Here is a 16053-nt window from a genome sequence, read left to right as displayed (position 1 = left end):
AGCTAAAAGAAAGAAGGAGGGATAAAAGATTTGAACTTTTCTATCAAGTAATATAGAGTGATATAAACAGAAAACATATTTAAAGAAAAAATCCAATAAATGGAACCAAATAGATAAGGACCCCAAAATATTCATCTATAATGAACATGTATTTCCAAGAATGTAAAGCCTAGTTATTTTATGTTGATGTAGTTAAAATAAATGATATAAATTAAATTCATATTTATTAAAGCAATTAGAACTTTCATATTTATTTTATCTTCTCTTTTGTGTATTGTCAGCCCCCTGAATTCAGAAGTGAATTTTTTTTCCCTTAACATATCAGATGCTTCTTAAGCTGACTGACCTCTTTACATTTTAGAATAACTTCGAAAGCATAGTTTAAATAGTTGAAAAGTTAAGTTAAAGGTAAAATAGTAAAGATTCATGGAAGACATGTTGATATTTTACAAGAGTAGTGGTACATGTCTGCAAACTGTCTGTCCTTTAGCAGGATCTCCTCTTGGGGGAGGGGGAGGTTTCTAACCAGGGTGACCATTCATCCCAGTTTGCCTGGTAACAGTGTAGTTTACTACTGTTGTCCCAGGCTAATTATTGACAGTGCTACCTCTCACTCTCATGGTGTTCTAGTTTGGGCGACAACTTGTATGGTCACCCTATTCACTTACTGAAATGGCTAGTAAGTGACTTCAAAATGTTTGAAGAGGCCGGTGGGCTGAGATCCCATCCCAGTGCCTTAGCAGAGGGATCTTCATGACTATTCATGAGAGATACATACTCAGCTGCGGGAGGTCTTCTGCTACCCTCAGGGTCAAGGATTTATGGGGAAGCCTAAGTATATGTCTTTTCAAATTTCCTGTTTCCCCTCCATTATCAGGTTTCTGAGGCTCCTGAGTTCAGGAAGATTCTTAATATGTGCTGAAAGTGGTACTTTTGTTGAAGGATTATTTCTATCAAGGATTATTTTCTCCCATTCCTCCTCTTCCATCTGTCCTTTTCTCAAGAAAAATGAATGAGATCCAGTTTACTTCACCAAATCAGTGGCCACAGGAGGTCCTATCAGCCCAGGAGTATCACAAGTGATCCTAGTGGGATCTATGTATTAATCTTCAAATTTATGAACCTGGAAGGAATACTCTAGTAGCTGATTGGTTTGTATATTTTATCCTGCAGAATGTGCTTCAGGGATTTTGCAAATGCCTGATTCAAATTTACTTTTAAAGAGATATATTTTAGCATAGAGCACTTACAACAGAAACAATACTCTGAAGAATAAATCTTCTCCTGCCCTCTTTGTTTTAACTGAAGAGTGTTAATGAGATTGTAAGGCAAGCTCTTAAAGTACTCATTCAATTTGCAAGAAATCTTTTGTGATTCATCTGAACATCGGAATTTCCTAAAGTTGTTAGAGAACACACAACCAAACCGAATGCTGACCCTGACAGAAAATTGCAAACGTCACCCATAATCTCATGTTTCAAATGTTTGTATTAATATAGCCCCTCTATACTTACTGACTGAATTTTTTAAAAATGTTACAAATTTGAGTTGTAAACAATAAATTTATATGACTGAGAAACCTTTTATTTATCTTATGTATTGAGGTTCCACTTAGTATTTCATTGAAAATAAGTTTTTCACCAATTAATAATATTTTGCTTTATATTATTTATTTTTTTAACATCTTTATTGGAGTATAATTGCTTTACAATGGTGTGTTAGTTTCTGCTTTATAACAAAGTGAATCAGCTATACATATACATACGTCTCCATATCTCCTCCCTCTTGCGTCTCCCTCTCTCCCACCCTCCCTATCCCAACCCTCTAGGTGGTCACAAAGCACCAAGCTGATCTCCCTGTGCTATGTGGCTGCTTCCCACTAGCTATCGATTTTACATTTGGTAGTGTATATATGTCCATGCCACTCTCTCTTTGTCCCAGCTTACCCTTCCCCCTCCCCAAGAATATTTTAAAACCACTTTATTAGTTCAGCCTCACATTTTGTAGATTAGGTCATTAAGACCCAGAGAGAATGAATGACTTGCCAAGTGTCATACTGTGAGTAACATAAGTAGGAAGAAAACTCATGTGTTTTCACTGTGAGCTTCTTCCTGCTTTATTGCACAATAGCTGATCTATTAGTTCTACTGTAGTAGTGAAAAACCCACAATTACAAGTCCATGCCTTATTGATAGTATATTCTTCAGTATATGAAAAACAAAAGTGTTTAAAAGTTGATAAGTAGGATGAATATAGTTGAGTCCTTCAAAAATATCTGAATTAATACCATCAAGAAAGTGGAAAGACAACCCATAGAATGGGAGGAAAGTATGTCCAGATCATATGTCTGATTTTGGATTTCTACCCAGAATATGTAAATAACTCTAACAACTCAAAAATAAAGGCAAATCAAAATTTTGACCCAATTAGAATCAATTTAAAAATGGGCAAAGAATCTGAATAAGCATTTCTGTAAGGAAAATATACAAATGGCCAATAAGCACATGAAAAGATGCTCAGCGTTATTAGCCATCAGGGAAATACAAATCAAAAGCACAGTGAGATACCATTTCTTTCATACACACTAGGATTGCTAGAATCAAAAAGTTCCATAATAACAAGTATTGGCAAGGATGTGGAGAAATTGAAACCCCCCCTATATTGCTAATGGGAATTTTAAATGTAGCTGTTTTAGAAAACAGTCTGACAGTTCCTCAGATGATTAAACATAGAGCTACCATATGACCCAACATTTGCACTTTTAGGTATATACCCAAGAGAAATGAAAAATGTATGTCCACACAGAAACTTGCACATCAATATTTATAGCAGCATTATTCCTAAATGCCAATAAGTAGAAACACCCAAATGTCCATCAATGGACAAATAGATACACAGAAAGTGGTATATTCATACAATGGATTGTTCAGCCATAAAAAGAATGAGGTACTGATGCATGCTACAATGTGAATGAACGTTGAAAACATTGTGCTAGATGGAAGAAGCCAGTCAGAAAAGACGATATATATATATATCGTTCTATTTATAAGAAAGTACAGAACAGAGAAATCCATAGAGACAGAAAGTAGATTTGTGATTGCTTAGGGCTGGGATGGGGAAATAAGGAGATTGCAGTGGGTTGGTAGCCAAAACATATGAGATCTCTTTTTTAGGTGATAAAATGTTTTAAAATTAACTGTGATGACTGTTGCATATATCTGAGTATATTAAAAACTATTGAATTGTACACTTTAAACAGGAGAATTCTATGATATGTGAAGCTGCTAAAGCTGCTAAAAAACTCCTGTCATAATTGTCATAATTGCTTTTCATTAGAGAATACATTTCCCCTTCCTATCTTAGTCATAGAATCCAAGACAGTTAATCCTAAATAAAAACCTATTGGCTTCCAACCTCCTTCTCGCTACTCAAAGATTGTTGTGGTTGTTGATTAAATGGCATCTGTAAAGACATTTGGAAGGTGACTTTTCATCCTGATTTATCAAGTTCTGTATACCACCTCTGGATACATTTTAAATGTGTTTATTGTAAAGAGGGCATTTCATTGTCTATATTGCAGTTCTAAAACCTGTGTTTCTAAATAGTTAAAGTTTTTCATGAGGCACTGAAGCTTATTCAGGTTGTTTATACATGTAAAATATTCCCTCTTTACCATTTCAATATTAGACATTTGATTAAAACATAGGTGACACCTGAGGAGTTTGCTTAGTTTTTCAATATTTAGAAATTAAAAACTGTTAAGTGAAATCATAAAATATAGGGCTTTGATATTTCTTTTTATGAAAAAAAACCAAAGTTACTACAAATACTCAGATGAAGGAGGGGAACCAGGGGAAATGCAAAATGCAGACATCCTCTCTTAACAACCAAGCCTGATAACTTAGTTCAGTATTGAATCTAGATACCTCAACTTTCTTTTATCTGATTAACCCCCCTGTAAACAGATGCTTCCCTATTAATGATGCTGAGAAGCACATGGTTTCTGCTTAAAAGCGAAATCCAGAAGTTGGGAGGTCAAAACATGTATTTAACTTTGGAAAAGTTTAGGGTTCTGTTTTTGTTTGTTTTGGTTATTCTTGTCTTTTTCACTGGGCTTCTGTTCGATTGTTTTTGAGGCAATGTATATGGAAGTACCCAGCCCGGGATCTGGGGAGGGTGAAAATTCATTAATTGTTCATTAGATCTGAGGGCGGAGCCTAACTTTAGCTACTAACAAAATCAGGTCCTTCCTGTATATTTCTGTCTCCTTATGAAAAGAGTTGAGTCAGAGACTTACCAAGGCAGTAAAAATACTGAATGTGAATAATCCTCATGATGAGTAATTAGCACATGGGCAAGCAGTGGTTAATTAAGAAGCTATGTGCTCTTGCCTCTGACACAGACCACTGTGTGATCTGTGGTAAGTGATATTACCCCCTCATCTTTAGGTTCCTCACTTGTGAAATAACATTGGACAAAACTCTTTTAACTAAGATTCATTCCAACTCCAAAGTCCTGCGATCACGTGTGTTCCCTCCATACCAATGCTCAGAGAAGTGATGTTTTCAGTGGGCCAAGGTGCCTCTCGTCCAGCGCTGCCATTGTCTTGGTGGGACTGAGCTCCCACCAAGTTCACAGTTCCTTATTTTCCTAGCAGCCTGCTGTGACACAGAAGGCAGAAACAATGGTCGAACCATGGGGCAGAAATAATAATGATTCCCTCGGTGACAAAATTTTACCTATCTGGGCATGCTAGTCAGAGTAATGATGTTTCTAAAGGGAGTATCTTTTGAATACTCTTCACAGCTTTTTTTTAATGCTCCTGCTAAATAGCTAGGAAGGTACCCAGAGGCCTTAGGGGTCAGTTGGGGTTAAAGCACTAGCATTCCAAATGTGCTCATAGAGCAGCCAGGTGGATGAATGATTAACCCAGTAAGTAAATTGTTCAGTGACTGGGACCAAGGGGGTTGGTAGACGTAGGGGCTGGGGTGCAGCGGGTGCATGCACGATCAGGGGAGAAGATGAAAGCAGGATTGGTTCGAAAACCATAGCCAGGCAAATACATATGTATAAAAACTTATAAACACACGCACATATGAGTTAACTTGTTTTGTGGTTACACCTGCAGAATCTTTGCTGCTAAATTTTGAACATTTTTCTATTTCACACACATACAAATACACGCATATGTTTTAACGATATGCACATTGACATCAGCACTCACAAATAGATTCAGTTGCAAAGTATCTGAAAAAAAAAATCTTGTATAGGAAGAGAATAAATGCAGAAAGGAAGGGGCAAAAAGTTGACCCCCTCGGGGCTGGTTTGGGGCTGTTTGGTTTCTGGAGGGACTGAGGCAGCCAGCTGTAAAGGTATGTACAAGACCAGAGCCGGCAGGGGAGTCACTGCAAAGGCAAAGGCAGAAACAAGGGGTTCAGGCTGCCGCGGGGCACTCTCCCTGCTCCCCTCGCACTGTTGTGACTGCACCTGCTGCGTGTGACCGGCGGGCACTGAAGGCAGCCGCAGCCGCAGCGTGGTGACGAGGCAGCTGCAGCCCTGCCAGCTCCCGCCCAGCTCTCATTGAGAAAAGGGGAGCAGGAGCAGGGCTAGCGGGGGAGAAGCTCCCTGCAGAGCTGCTTCCTACACGGATCCGAGGAGGAGCCTCGCCCGGAACGGGCACTGGACTGTTCTGACGTGGCGATTCTCTCGGGAGCCCCGGGAGTTTGAAGACAGAAGGGAGAAGCCCTCAGAGAGCATCAAAGGCTGAGGGGTGCTGTAAAAGGAACAGGGGAGTTCTCTGAAAAGAATCTGTCATGCACCGAAATGCTTTCTGGAGAAGGTGCCATTATTTGCCTCCCCTTTTGCTCAGATAAAAGGAGCCAGCAAGGACAGTACTGAAGTATCCCTCAGGGGCCTTTTGGTCATTGTTCCTCTTTCCCCTGCTCACGGCTATTTGCTGACCTTTCCAGAGAATCTCAGTGCCCCCAGTTCCAGCTGAGAAGACAGTTCTTAATAAAAAAAAAAAAAAAGAAAGAAAATTCTGCTGTTGGAATGGGAGGTGCCGCTTGCTTGCTGTGGTTCTTTTTGCTGTGACATTTTGGAATGTCTGCAGAAACAAAAAAAATAATTTAAAAAACCTCAAAAACTCCGGGGATTAGGCAAGAAAAAAGGAACTTTTTTGCCATAAAGAAGTAAATGAGAGGTGGTAACTTATCCCCGATCCAGGACCTGGATGATCAAAATCTTCAAGTTCTAGGAAACAGCACTTCAACAAATAAACAAACATGAGAAGGAGTAGCTGTGGGATCCCGATATCACACAGAGGCAGGTTTTAAAGGGAGCCAGAAACGGGTTCAGAATTTTGGGGCTGTATGATGCCTGAAGACCGAAGTGCTGGGGGGCGCCCCTCAGGTGCCTTGGCGTCTACTCCTTTCATTCCTAAAACTACATACAGAAGAATTAAACGGTGTTTTAGTTTTCGGAAAGGTAGGTACATAATATGTTCATGTCCTTTTAAAATATCTTTCTGATGCTTTAAGGTCAGTTTACGCTCAGATAAAGTGGGAGTTTGGAAACCAAGAGCTTAAAACTGTACAAGAATGGTTTACGTGTGGTTTTGCTTGTCTATACTTATTTCTTGAGGCTCCTATTGATCTGTTTATTACTGTCTGTGAATGGGCCAGGTGGGCGGGGCTTAAAGAACGGTGGTCCTAAAGGGATCACCTTGACTGCTGGAGAGCAAAGAGCTGGCCGGACCATGCCGAGGGGAGGGGCCGAGACTACCTTGGGCTGTTCCCAGACTCAAATCAAGCAGCCATGTTGTTCCCCCCTTGAACGGAGTCACTGTTCTGTGCTCCCATCACATCGGTTTGGTTCTGGCTGCCTGCGCTTGCCTCCCCTCCCCTACTGAGAAAATTGTAATAATCAGATTATCTGTAGTGACCCCTTTTCAGGAGGCTTTGAACCCTATTGATTAACACTGATAAGAAATAGGAGTCACCTTGACTTTCCAAATATATCATAAGGTGGCATTGGGAGAGGGCAAAGATATGAAGAATCAGAAACAAGGGGTGGGAAAATAAGTTTAGGATCAATAAAAGAAACTAAGTATTTCAGAATTGATTTGTGCAGGGGGAGTTAAAGGGTACAACATAGGTAAAATGAAGTATTTCTATAAAATGTTTCTGTATCAACATATTTTAAAATGTCCTTTTGTTTTAAAATGGGAATAATTAAATCAAATGATTATTTAAATTGGAACTAGGTAATTATAATTTTAAAGTCACGTACTGTAACCTAATAATTTAATCAGGAGCTGACTTGAGTCCCATCTAAGGTTGTTCTTTCTCCCTTTTTTCTTTAATTTGCCACCTATTAATCAACATGCTCTATCTAGTAATCAACAAAAAATAGAAGAGAAGAAAAACCGTATATTTAAAGCAAGATATAGTGGGAACTTTTAAAAACTAAACCTTGTTCCTTCTGAGTCTTTTCCTTTGAGCAGTTAATATCTGGCTATGATCATTATCATATATTATAAGCAAGGAATTATCATATATTATAAGCAAGGAATTCGGGTGTTAATTTATATTCCTCTCTCATCCACAAAGGTAATTAAATGAGAGATACATGTCTCATATTTTATAGATCTTTAGAGATTTCATGGTTACTGTAAGACTGCATCATTGATAGAGAAATTGGCAATGAGAGAAACTGAGAAAGGCTAGGGATTAATTGCTTAAAGGACATCCCCTCTTCTGGTTCCCCCACCACTCAGCAACTAAATTGGGTTTATCCAAACATGTAGAGAAGGTCTACTTTTCTAGGTTATTACTGCTCATTTGTAACATGAAATGTTCTGGGGACAATTCATTTATCTTCGAAATGCAGAGCAAAGTGTTTTTTTACCTTTTCCACCTTCTCTCCTCCCATATTGGAATATAGCATGTCTTCGAGAATCCTGACTAACACTGCTGTTCGTTATGTCCTCTTCCCTCTCTCCTTAAATATCAATGAGGGAAGGCAGTGCTGCAAAAAAAAAAAAAAAAAAAAGAAGAAGAAGAAAATTCCCATGGGCTGGCAAATGGCAACCAGAGAGTGGGGAACAGCTTCCGTCTATCATCTCCTGTAGGCTATTTTTAAATTATTGTCCTTGCCTCTGCAAAGTCTTAGTAATCTGAAGAATGTTCAGCATTTGAGTCAAGGATTAACAGATTTTTATTTTACAAAGCTGCATTCTGGTTACCGTCAGAACCGTGAAGGAGAGGAGGCGCAGGGGGCATTCAGCTGTGTTAAGTTCCCTCTCCCCTTCTGTGGAGCTGCCTCATACCAGCCTCTCCCAGGTCACGGGCTGCTCAACCACAGTTAGGCGGTGAGGCTCTGGGAAGGAAGGCGCCGGGCTGAGGCTGAGCTGCGAGGCTGTTTCTGTGCCTCACTAGCCGTTCTCTTCAGCAGCGGTGTGAAGCCCAGGGTGTTCGATCTTTATTCAAGGTCCTGCACTGAAAAGAAGGAACTTTTCTTTCAATCCCGGGTTCCCAAACCATGCTACCTTAAGAAGAGAGTGTCGTTTTGTGCTTTGTTTAATCCCCTGGGTGCTCCAGGAGTTCCAGAAGTAGACAGGGGTTTCTGAGTTCCTCTCCCAAGCCTGTTGGAGAGCATCCACTGAAGTCCTTTCAATGAAAGCAAAAGGGAGGGTGCAGGAAGCATGGAAAAGCACCCAGAAGTGAAAAATGGTAATGCGTCTGCTTTTCCTGATCCACATTTAAAACATTTTTTACTACTGTTATGGGTCGGCTGACAGAAGAGGCAGCTCAGCACTTCAGAATGGCCCTCAGAATGAAGAGGGGAGCTCAGTTAAAGTTTCCAGAGGCCTGGTGGGATTGCAGCTTGCATGCTGTGCCTGTTGGAACTCACTGCTCTGAGTTCCTTTCTTTTACAGACCTCTTCTGTCCTTTACTGCCCTCTGCTTCTTTGTTAAGCTGCTAATAAAGGTCTCCGGACATGTTTTCTCAGTGGTTTAAAAAATCTAGGCACTGTGAACCATCTATTAGCAGGACGCTGGGGAGAGTGGTGCTTTGGATTTATGTTCTGGTGAGATAAAGATTACAATGTGTTCTTTACCCTTTTGATTTTGAAACTATATATTTTTTACCTCCATAAGACTAATATGTAATATACAGAGCCTAACCAATCTTTTGATTACTTGGAAGTGCATAACACTTTGGGTCCTGATGTCAGTGTTAATTTCTAGTCAGAATGGTCTGGCTGGTTTAAGATTGTTGTGATCACAGAACATACTAAAGTAAAATTTTAAACCCTAACTTTATCTTGTCTTTTTCCTGAGTCGTGCTCTTCCTGGAGATAAAGCATCATTAATTCCCCAGTGCTTTTTTTTTTCCCCCTAGACAGTAACTTAGTGGTCATGCCCCATTGCTTCTTCCTTCTTTATATACTTTCAGCTCCATTTCTAGTTCCATCTCCTTAGTTGTCTGTGCCTTTATGGCTTCATGCTCACAAGGTACTTTAACCTTAGAAGTGGCTCTTGAAGACAGCATCCATCCTCACCTCTTTTCACCCCCAACGTTGTTCACAAATTCCTGCAACACAGTTCATTTTGTAAAGTGTCGTCCAGTTGGTATTCCTGAAACAGTACTAACAAGCAATGTTCCATGGCTTGGAAATTTTTCATGAGTCCCTATTGCTCCCAGGAGGATGTCCCGTTTCATGCAACTGTCAAGGGCTTCTAAGTAATTCCAACTATTTCCAATTCCCCAGACTATCCCCTCTTCCTCCCTGAACCCATTTCCTGTAACACCTCTTTGCTCTGTTCGGTGCCCCCTCTGCAGTGATGCTGTCTCTCCCCTGCAGTCTGTCCACACTCTACACTGTCTTCAAGTCATTGTTGGCTCGCATTTCTTCATCCAGCCTTCTCTGTTCACCTGTTATACTCTTTACTCTATAGCCCCTATATGTCTTCTATGCTGCCACCTGGCCACCTCGTCTTCATAGCTATTTTCAAGTGCTTTTATGCACATCTGTGATAAGAAATATATATTTGTATTTGTTTATTTCTTCTCAAAGTTAAGAATGGCAATAGGTCTATTCAATCCAGGATTCACGATCTATTGCAGGCTGGTGAAGTATAGTATTATTACCTATCTTTTTCTGCTAGTTCATAGACAGCAGTGAATTAAAATAGAATATCTTTACAGAGGTGGTGGATAACACCAGCATTTTCTTTAAAGTTAATTTAAAGTATTCTGATCTGTCCTCAGAACCTATTTTTCCCTATATATGCAGATGGTATGTTTATAAGTGAAAATGTTAATACATTAAGTGATGGTTAACCTTAAAGCATAAAAAAGTTAATGTTGTATATGTTGTAATCACATTTATCAGAATTGATTTGTCCAACAGAATGCTACTATCCAAATCCATATAATTTTAAATGGTGCTATAAATGAGTAGCTCATTAATTCACATGTCAAAGTTTTACAGAGCATCTACCAAGTGATTTTGGAGGTGAGAAGGCAAACAAAACAAGTTTCCTGGAATCTATGAGTTCACAGATTCCTTGAGGATAAAGAAACATATAAAATAGGTAATTACTTAATCTGTAATAAGCACTACAACAAATTATATATGAAGTCTGAGGGGTTTATGAATAAAAGACTCACCATGGACTCATCTGGAAAAGCAGTGATTCATCTGAACTACATGAAATCAGATTTAGTCTTTGGAAGTTTATGGAAAGATGTTTTCTCTTACATGATCCTGAAAGAGTAGTCAGCATCCCTATGGGGAAAAAATGTCTGAGTTGAATTAACATAACATAGTGGAAAAGGAAGGCTTTTAGAGTCATATAGACCTGTGTTTATACCCCAGATCTACCACTTTCTAGATATGTGACTTCAAGTCACCTAGCATCTCTGAGTCTATTTGTAGAAGGGAGATGTCCTTGCAGAATATTTGTGAGTGTCAAATAAGAAAATACATGTAAATTGTAAGGCTTGGTACCTGGATGTAAATGGTGAGTATAATTACTCTGCTGGTCTAAGACCAATGCTGTTGGGTCACTGTTATCGCATTATTACACTTGCTTATTTTTTTCAGGCCTTTATTTTTCTCCCTCCTTCCCCAGTCTGACTACAAGGAGAGTCAAGATTTTACCATACATTCATTGGTTATTATAGATTCTGAGCTTCTTGAATTAAAAGTTTTCTATCCATAGAAGATTTGTTGGCTGCTTAGAAAGTGCTAGTAACAGACTGAAGTAAGCTTTGGCTGTCTTTGTTTCTTAGTTCTGTACTAAATTGGATGTCTTTTATTTTTTATTTTTATTTTTTTTAAAGAAATTCACGTTCTTTTATTTATTTATTTATTTATTTATTTATGACTGTGTTGAGTCTTCGTTTCTGTGCGAGGGCTTTCTCTAGTTGCGGCAAGTGGAGACCACTCTTCATCGCGGTGCACGGGCCTCTCACCATCGCGGCCTCTCTTGTTGCGGAGCACAGGCTCCAGACGCGCAGGCTCAGTAATTGTGGCTCACGGGCCCAGTTGCTCCGTGGCATGTGGGATCTTCCCAGACCAGGGCTCGAACCCGTGTCCCCTGCATTGGCAGGCAGATTCTCAACCACTGCGCCACCAGGGAAGCCCAGATGTCTTTTATTTTTATTTGTCCGTTTACCGTGGGCAAATGTTCACTTTTAATTGAAAATTATTACAATCCTGGTGACACCGCGACTTACTCTGTTAGCAGGGTTGTAGTAAGCAGAAGGATAAGTAAAAGCAAATTCTCTATATGGCTTAGCATGTAATCTATGGCATGGAAAGGACAGGGAACTCTGAAAAATAACTGATAATAGAAAATTTAAGTAGTGACCGAGAAGTTATCTAACTTCTGCTTTTTTCATCAACAAATCAAAGACTTTTGTTTTCACATTTTTATAGGAATCAGTGCCACAACCTGAGAAGTCTTGATAAGTTTCATTTTACCTTGGAGTTAGTCATTTATTTCCTCTAATTGAGGAAGTGAAGTATTTTATTTTAATGCATGCATTAATTCTACAAATGTTTATGGAACACTCAATCCTTACCCACTTTGGTGTTAAGTTCCAGGAAGCAAGAGAGTTTACCTATGTGTCTTAATCCATTCAGGCTGCTGTAACAAAATGCCACAGACTGGGTAACTTCTAAACAACAGGAATTTATTTCTCATGGTTCTGGAGGTTGAAAGACTGAGATCAGGCCAGCATGGTTGGGATCTGGTGAGAGCCCTCTTCTGGGTTGCAGACTGTCTACTTCTTGTTGTATTCTCAAGGGGCTGAAAGGGAAGGAGAGAGAGAGCTCTCTGGGGTCCCTTTTATGAAGATACTAATCCCACTCATGAGGGCCCTGCCCTCATGACCTAATCACCTCTCAAAGTCCCTACCTCCTAAAACCATTACCATAGGCATTAGATTTTCAACATAGGAGTTTGGAAGGGACACAAACTTTCAGACCGTGACACTATGGTAGACGGAGTATGAGCCTTGGAGTCTTTCATGTTCCCAGTTCAGTCCTTATGTCTGCAGTACTTTTGGAAATTTACCTAAACCTCCTTTAAGTTTATAGGATAAATATACAGTATAAACTGTTATCCAATATCATTTATAACAATAATAATAAATGTAAAATAATTGTTTTATTATAATAATTGTGAAAGTACAATCTTCTTTTGACTGGTGAGGGACTAGTCCAGTATGGATAGACATCTAAATAAACAATTACAAAGCAATATGTTAAGAAAGCAAAGAAGAAAATAGCAAGTTTTGTGTCTGGGATGGGGGTGAAGGAATATTAGTAAGGACTTAACACAAGAGATGATGTGAGTTGAATCTTGCAGGGTAAGTTTTCCTAGGCTGGCTCATGACAGCAGGACCTACCTTCGAGAAGGACACGTGAAGATGTAATAAGTCATAATACATATAGGAAACAACAAAGAGTTCAGTATAGTTATTGACTATGTTGTTTGTGAGGAAGCAGCAGTAATGAGCGTGGATAAGGCACAGTGCCTGGCACAGAAAGGGTGCTACCTAAACATTTGTACTTTGAATAGTGGATGAAGAGGCAGAGATCAGATTGTGGAGACTTTGTATTTCATGAAAAGGAGTTTGGTTGGCCAGGGGGCACCATGGGAAGAAATGAAGCAAAAGAGAGGCATAATCTGATTTAAATATTATGAAGATCACTGTGGCAGCACTTGCCTGGCTTGGGAACCCAGCTCTATAAAAGTCACTTAAGAAATGTTGAGGATCAAGATTGAAAAGAGTATTCTTGAAGGAAAGAATTACATAAGGTGTGAGAAGTGTCAGGAAGAAGAGTGAGATTGATAGTTTTAAAGGGAGTGAGCCATAAAGTAATGCAAAAACTAAATTTGGCTGTCAATGATTTGGCAACTAGGTAGTTATTGGTAATTATAGAAAAAGCTCTTTTAGTGGAATGATGGTGTCAGAGGCCACATTGTAATAGGTTGACAAGAAGATAGAAAGTGATGAAATGGAGCCAGTTATACTTAGTTGGGAATCAAGGAGCAGAGTGAATAAATACAAGGCACAGAGAGTCCAAAGATGTTTAGCTTTGTATTTATTTATCTTTTAGGATGGGTAGAATTTGAGTATATTTTTTAGATCACACTCAATAACGTCACAGGCTGCCTCTAGCTATTGAGTATGTAAATCACACATAAAGGAGAAACCTCACAAATCCTGAAGATATTTAGATTTTCTTTATTTTTTTTTCTCTCTCCTGTCTCTCCCTCCAGTTGAAACAGCCTCCCACAGATATAATAAAATTACCTGTGTGATTTACTTTCTCAGCCTAGTGGAAAATCATGTCCTGAGTGATGCTTCATGACACCATCAACATACTTCCAGGGGAAATATGCAGAAATTCCAAGGATGGTTTTGTTAGGGAATGTGAAACCTCTCTGAGAATTTAAATGGACATAGCTGCAACTGTTTACAAGACTCACACCACAGGGAATATTCTTGTTAATAATCTACTAATCAATGTGTCCTTTTCTCCATGCTGCTAGCTGGAGATAGATCATGACCTTGTGCTTTTTTGTTAATTTTAAAATTTGAAGTTTCACTGCTCCCTCAAAGAAAATTCTAACTAAAGCAGCTTTTAAAAAAGAATTCCCCCCTACCTTTCTGTACAAAAAAAACATTCTCACACAGGAAGTTAACTCACCATGTACCTTTGTAAGTCCAACATGTTTGGGACATTCTATTTCCAATGCTACAGAATGGAAAGTATACATCTAATCATTACCTAATTCTTTGCAGGACCAGATAAACAGCAGAAAATTACTATTTTTCCCACAGGAATTTCTAAGTATGTGTACATACTGTCTACATTTTTAAAACTCTTTTACATATTCCGTTGCTAAATAGGCATAGCTCTTTGTATTAAGGAAATCATTTTGTTGCGCAAGATGCTGAGTTTTTTCCTTCTCCTTTTTTTTCCCGACTTCCCTCCAAATATGCCATTTTCTCAAAAGAAATCACCACTCCTAGTGTGATGACAGGAATTGAGACCAGAAAACTAGTAAGAGATACATTTCTTCCTTTGTAACTCAATTTTCAGCCATTATGCCCACTAAGCGGTATTGTGTAATACACAAACAGAGGCTCTGAAATTCAACAGCCTTGATCAAATCCTGACAACATCTTTTACCAGCCCTGTGACATTCAGCAAGTTACTTAATCACTCTCTGCTTCCATCTCGTCCTCAGTAAAATGGTGGTACCCACCTCATAGAATGCTGAGAGTTTTAAATCAGAGAAATGCAGGTAAACTTCTAGTACCCATGCCTGGCGTACATAAATACAGCCTAGCTATTACCATTTTTTAGAGCACAGAAAAGGTATGCTATTTTCTTCACTTTTAGAATGTATTAATATTTTAAATTACTAGGAAATGAGGACATATAATAATTGGGATTAAATAAGGTGGAAGAGGACAGGTATTCAGGAACAAGCAAAGATTTTTAAGCCTGACTAAATCTGGATATGGACTTCCATTCTGCTACTTGGTGCTGTGTAACTAACCTTAGGTGATTTATTTAATATCTCTGAGCCCAATTTCCTAAGGTATAAAATAGCTACCTTGTATATTTATTATGGAAACAAGAGAATATATGTCAGGACTTAGTGCATGTTAGGTACCTAATACATGAAAGGATGTTGGGGCTTTTGGCTTTTAGTTTCTTACTATACCTGTTAAGAAAATTCTTATCATATAGGCAAGCCTATATGTAACAAGGGGAGAAAAAAAGAAAAAACCAGAGTGCCCATCTAAAGCAAAAATTACTGCGTCCTTTATCACATCCCTGAGTTTTGGGGAAAAAAGAAATCCTGAGAGTTTTAAGAAAAGAATGTTTAAAAAAAAAAAAAAAAAAAAGAAAAGAATGTTTGTTTTTCATTACTGCATAAAACCAAATCTTGGAAGTTTGGTTCTCATTTGTAGTGCTCATAGAAGTTGAACTGGAACATCTTTAGTAGATTTTCTGCTGGATTTAGGGAGAAACCTTATGTAATGTATCAGTCCAAAACAATAAGTGAAAAATCAGATATGTAAGATTTATTCCCAAATGTTAACATTATGTTTTAATATAATCTATAAGTGCCTCTGAAAGGCTATCTCCTCAATTTTGGCAGGATAGAACCAAACATCCCAGGCGAATAAGCATCAAAGAACTCCAGGGAAAAAGATTTGGTATTATTCATTCATAACCAATTTTCAAGCTTTGTTATTAAAATACTAGAAGAGCTTCAAAATCATTATCACCACTTCATACAAAAATGGGCATTGTTGCAAATAACTGAAAACCCAGTGAAAGGTGACTTATACAGGGGCTTATTTTTCTCACATTGAAAAAAAATCTCCAAGGAGTTGCTGCTGGTATTGGGTCAGCGGTTCAGTGATTTCAGCCCCGTTGCCTCTGTGAATCTTTCAGCCTTTCCCTCGTGGCTGTTGCCTAATGGTCAAAAGATGACTTTTAGTCACAGGT

At 38.7% G+C, this 16053-nt stretch overlaps 1 protein-coding gene across 5 annotated transcripts in view; it reads left to right on the top strand.

The window, feature by feature from the left end:
• Window positions 1–16053, top strand: part of ARHGAP24 (Rho GTPase activating protein 24) — a 535848-nt gene that overhangs the window by 456326 nt on the left and 63469 nt on the right. For 2 of the 5 annotated variants that reach the window (XM_007177350.2, XM_057547035.1), the window contains exon 1: window positions 5619–6486. The exons of the other annotated variants lie outside the window; for them this stretch is intronic. In XM_007177350.2, the coding sequence (XP_007177412.2) occupies window positions 6372–6486 (115 nt within the window). In that variant the 5' untranslated portion in view covers window positions 5619–6371. Of the gene's footprint in view, window positions 1–5618; window positions 6487–16053 lie in introns of those variants that run through there. 5 annotated transcript variants of the gene reach the window in all.

This window comes from Balaenoptera acutorostrata, chromosome 5 (genome assembly GCF_949987535.1).
Source record: "Balaenoptera acutorostrata chromosome 5, mBalAcu1.1, whole genome shotgun sequence".
NCBI lineage: Eukaryota > Metazoa > Chordata > Mammalia > Artiodactyla > Balaenopteridae > Balaenoptera > Balaenoptera acutorostrata.
Note: the sequence above shows the minus strand (reverse complement) of the source record. Positions and strands in the feature narration are given on the sequence as shown.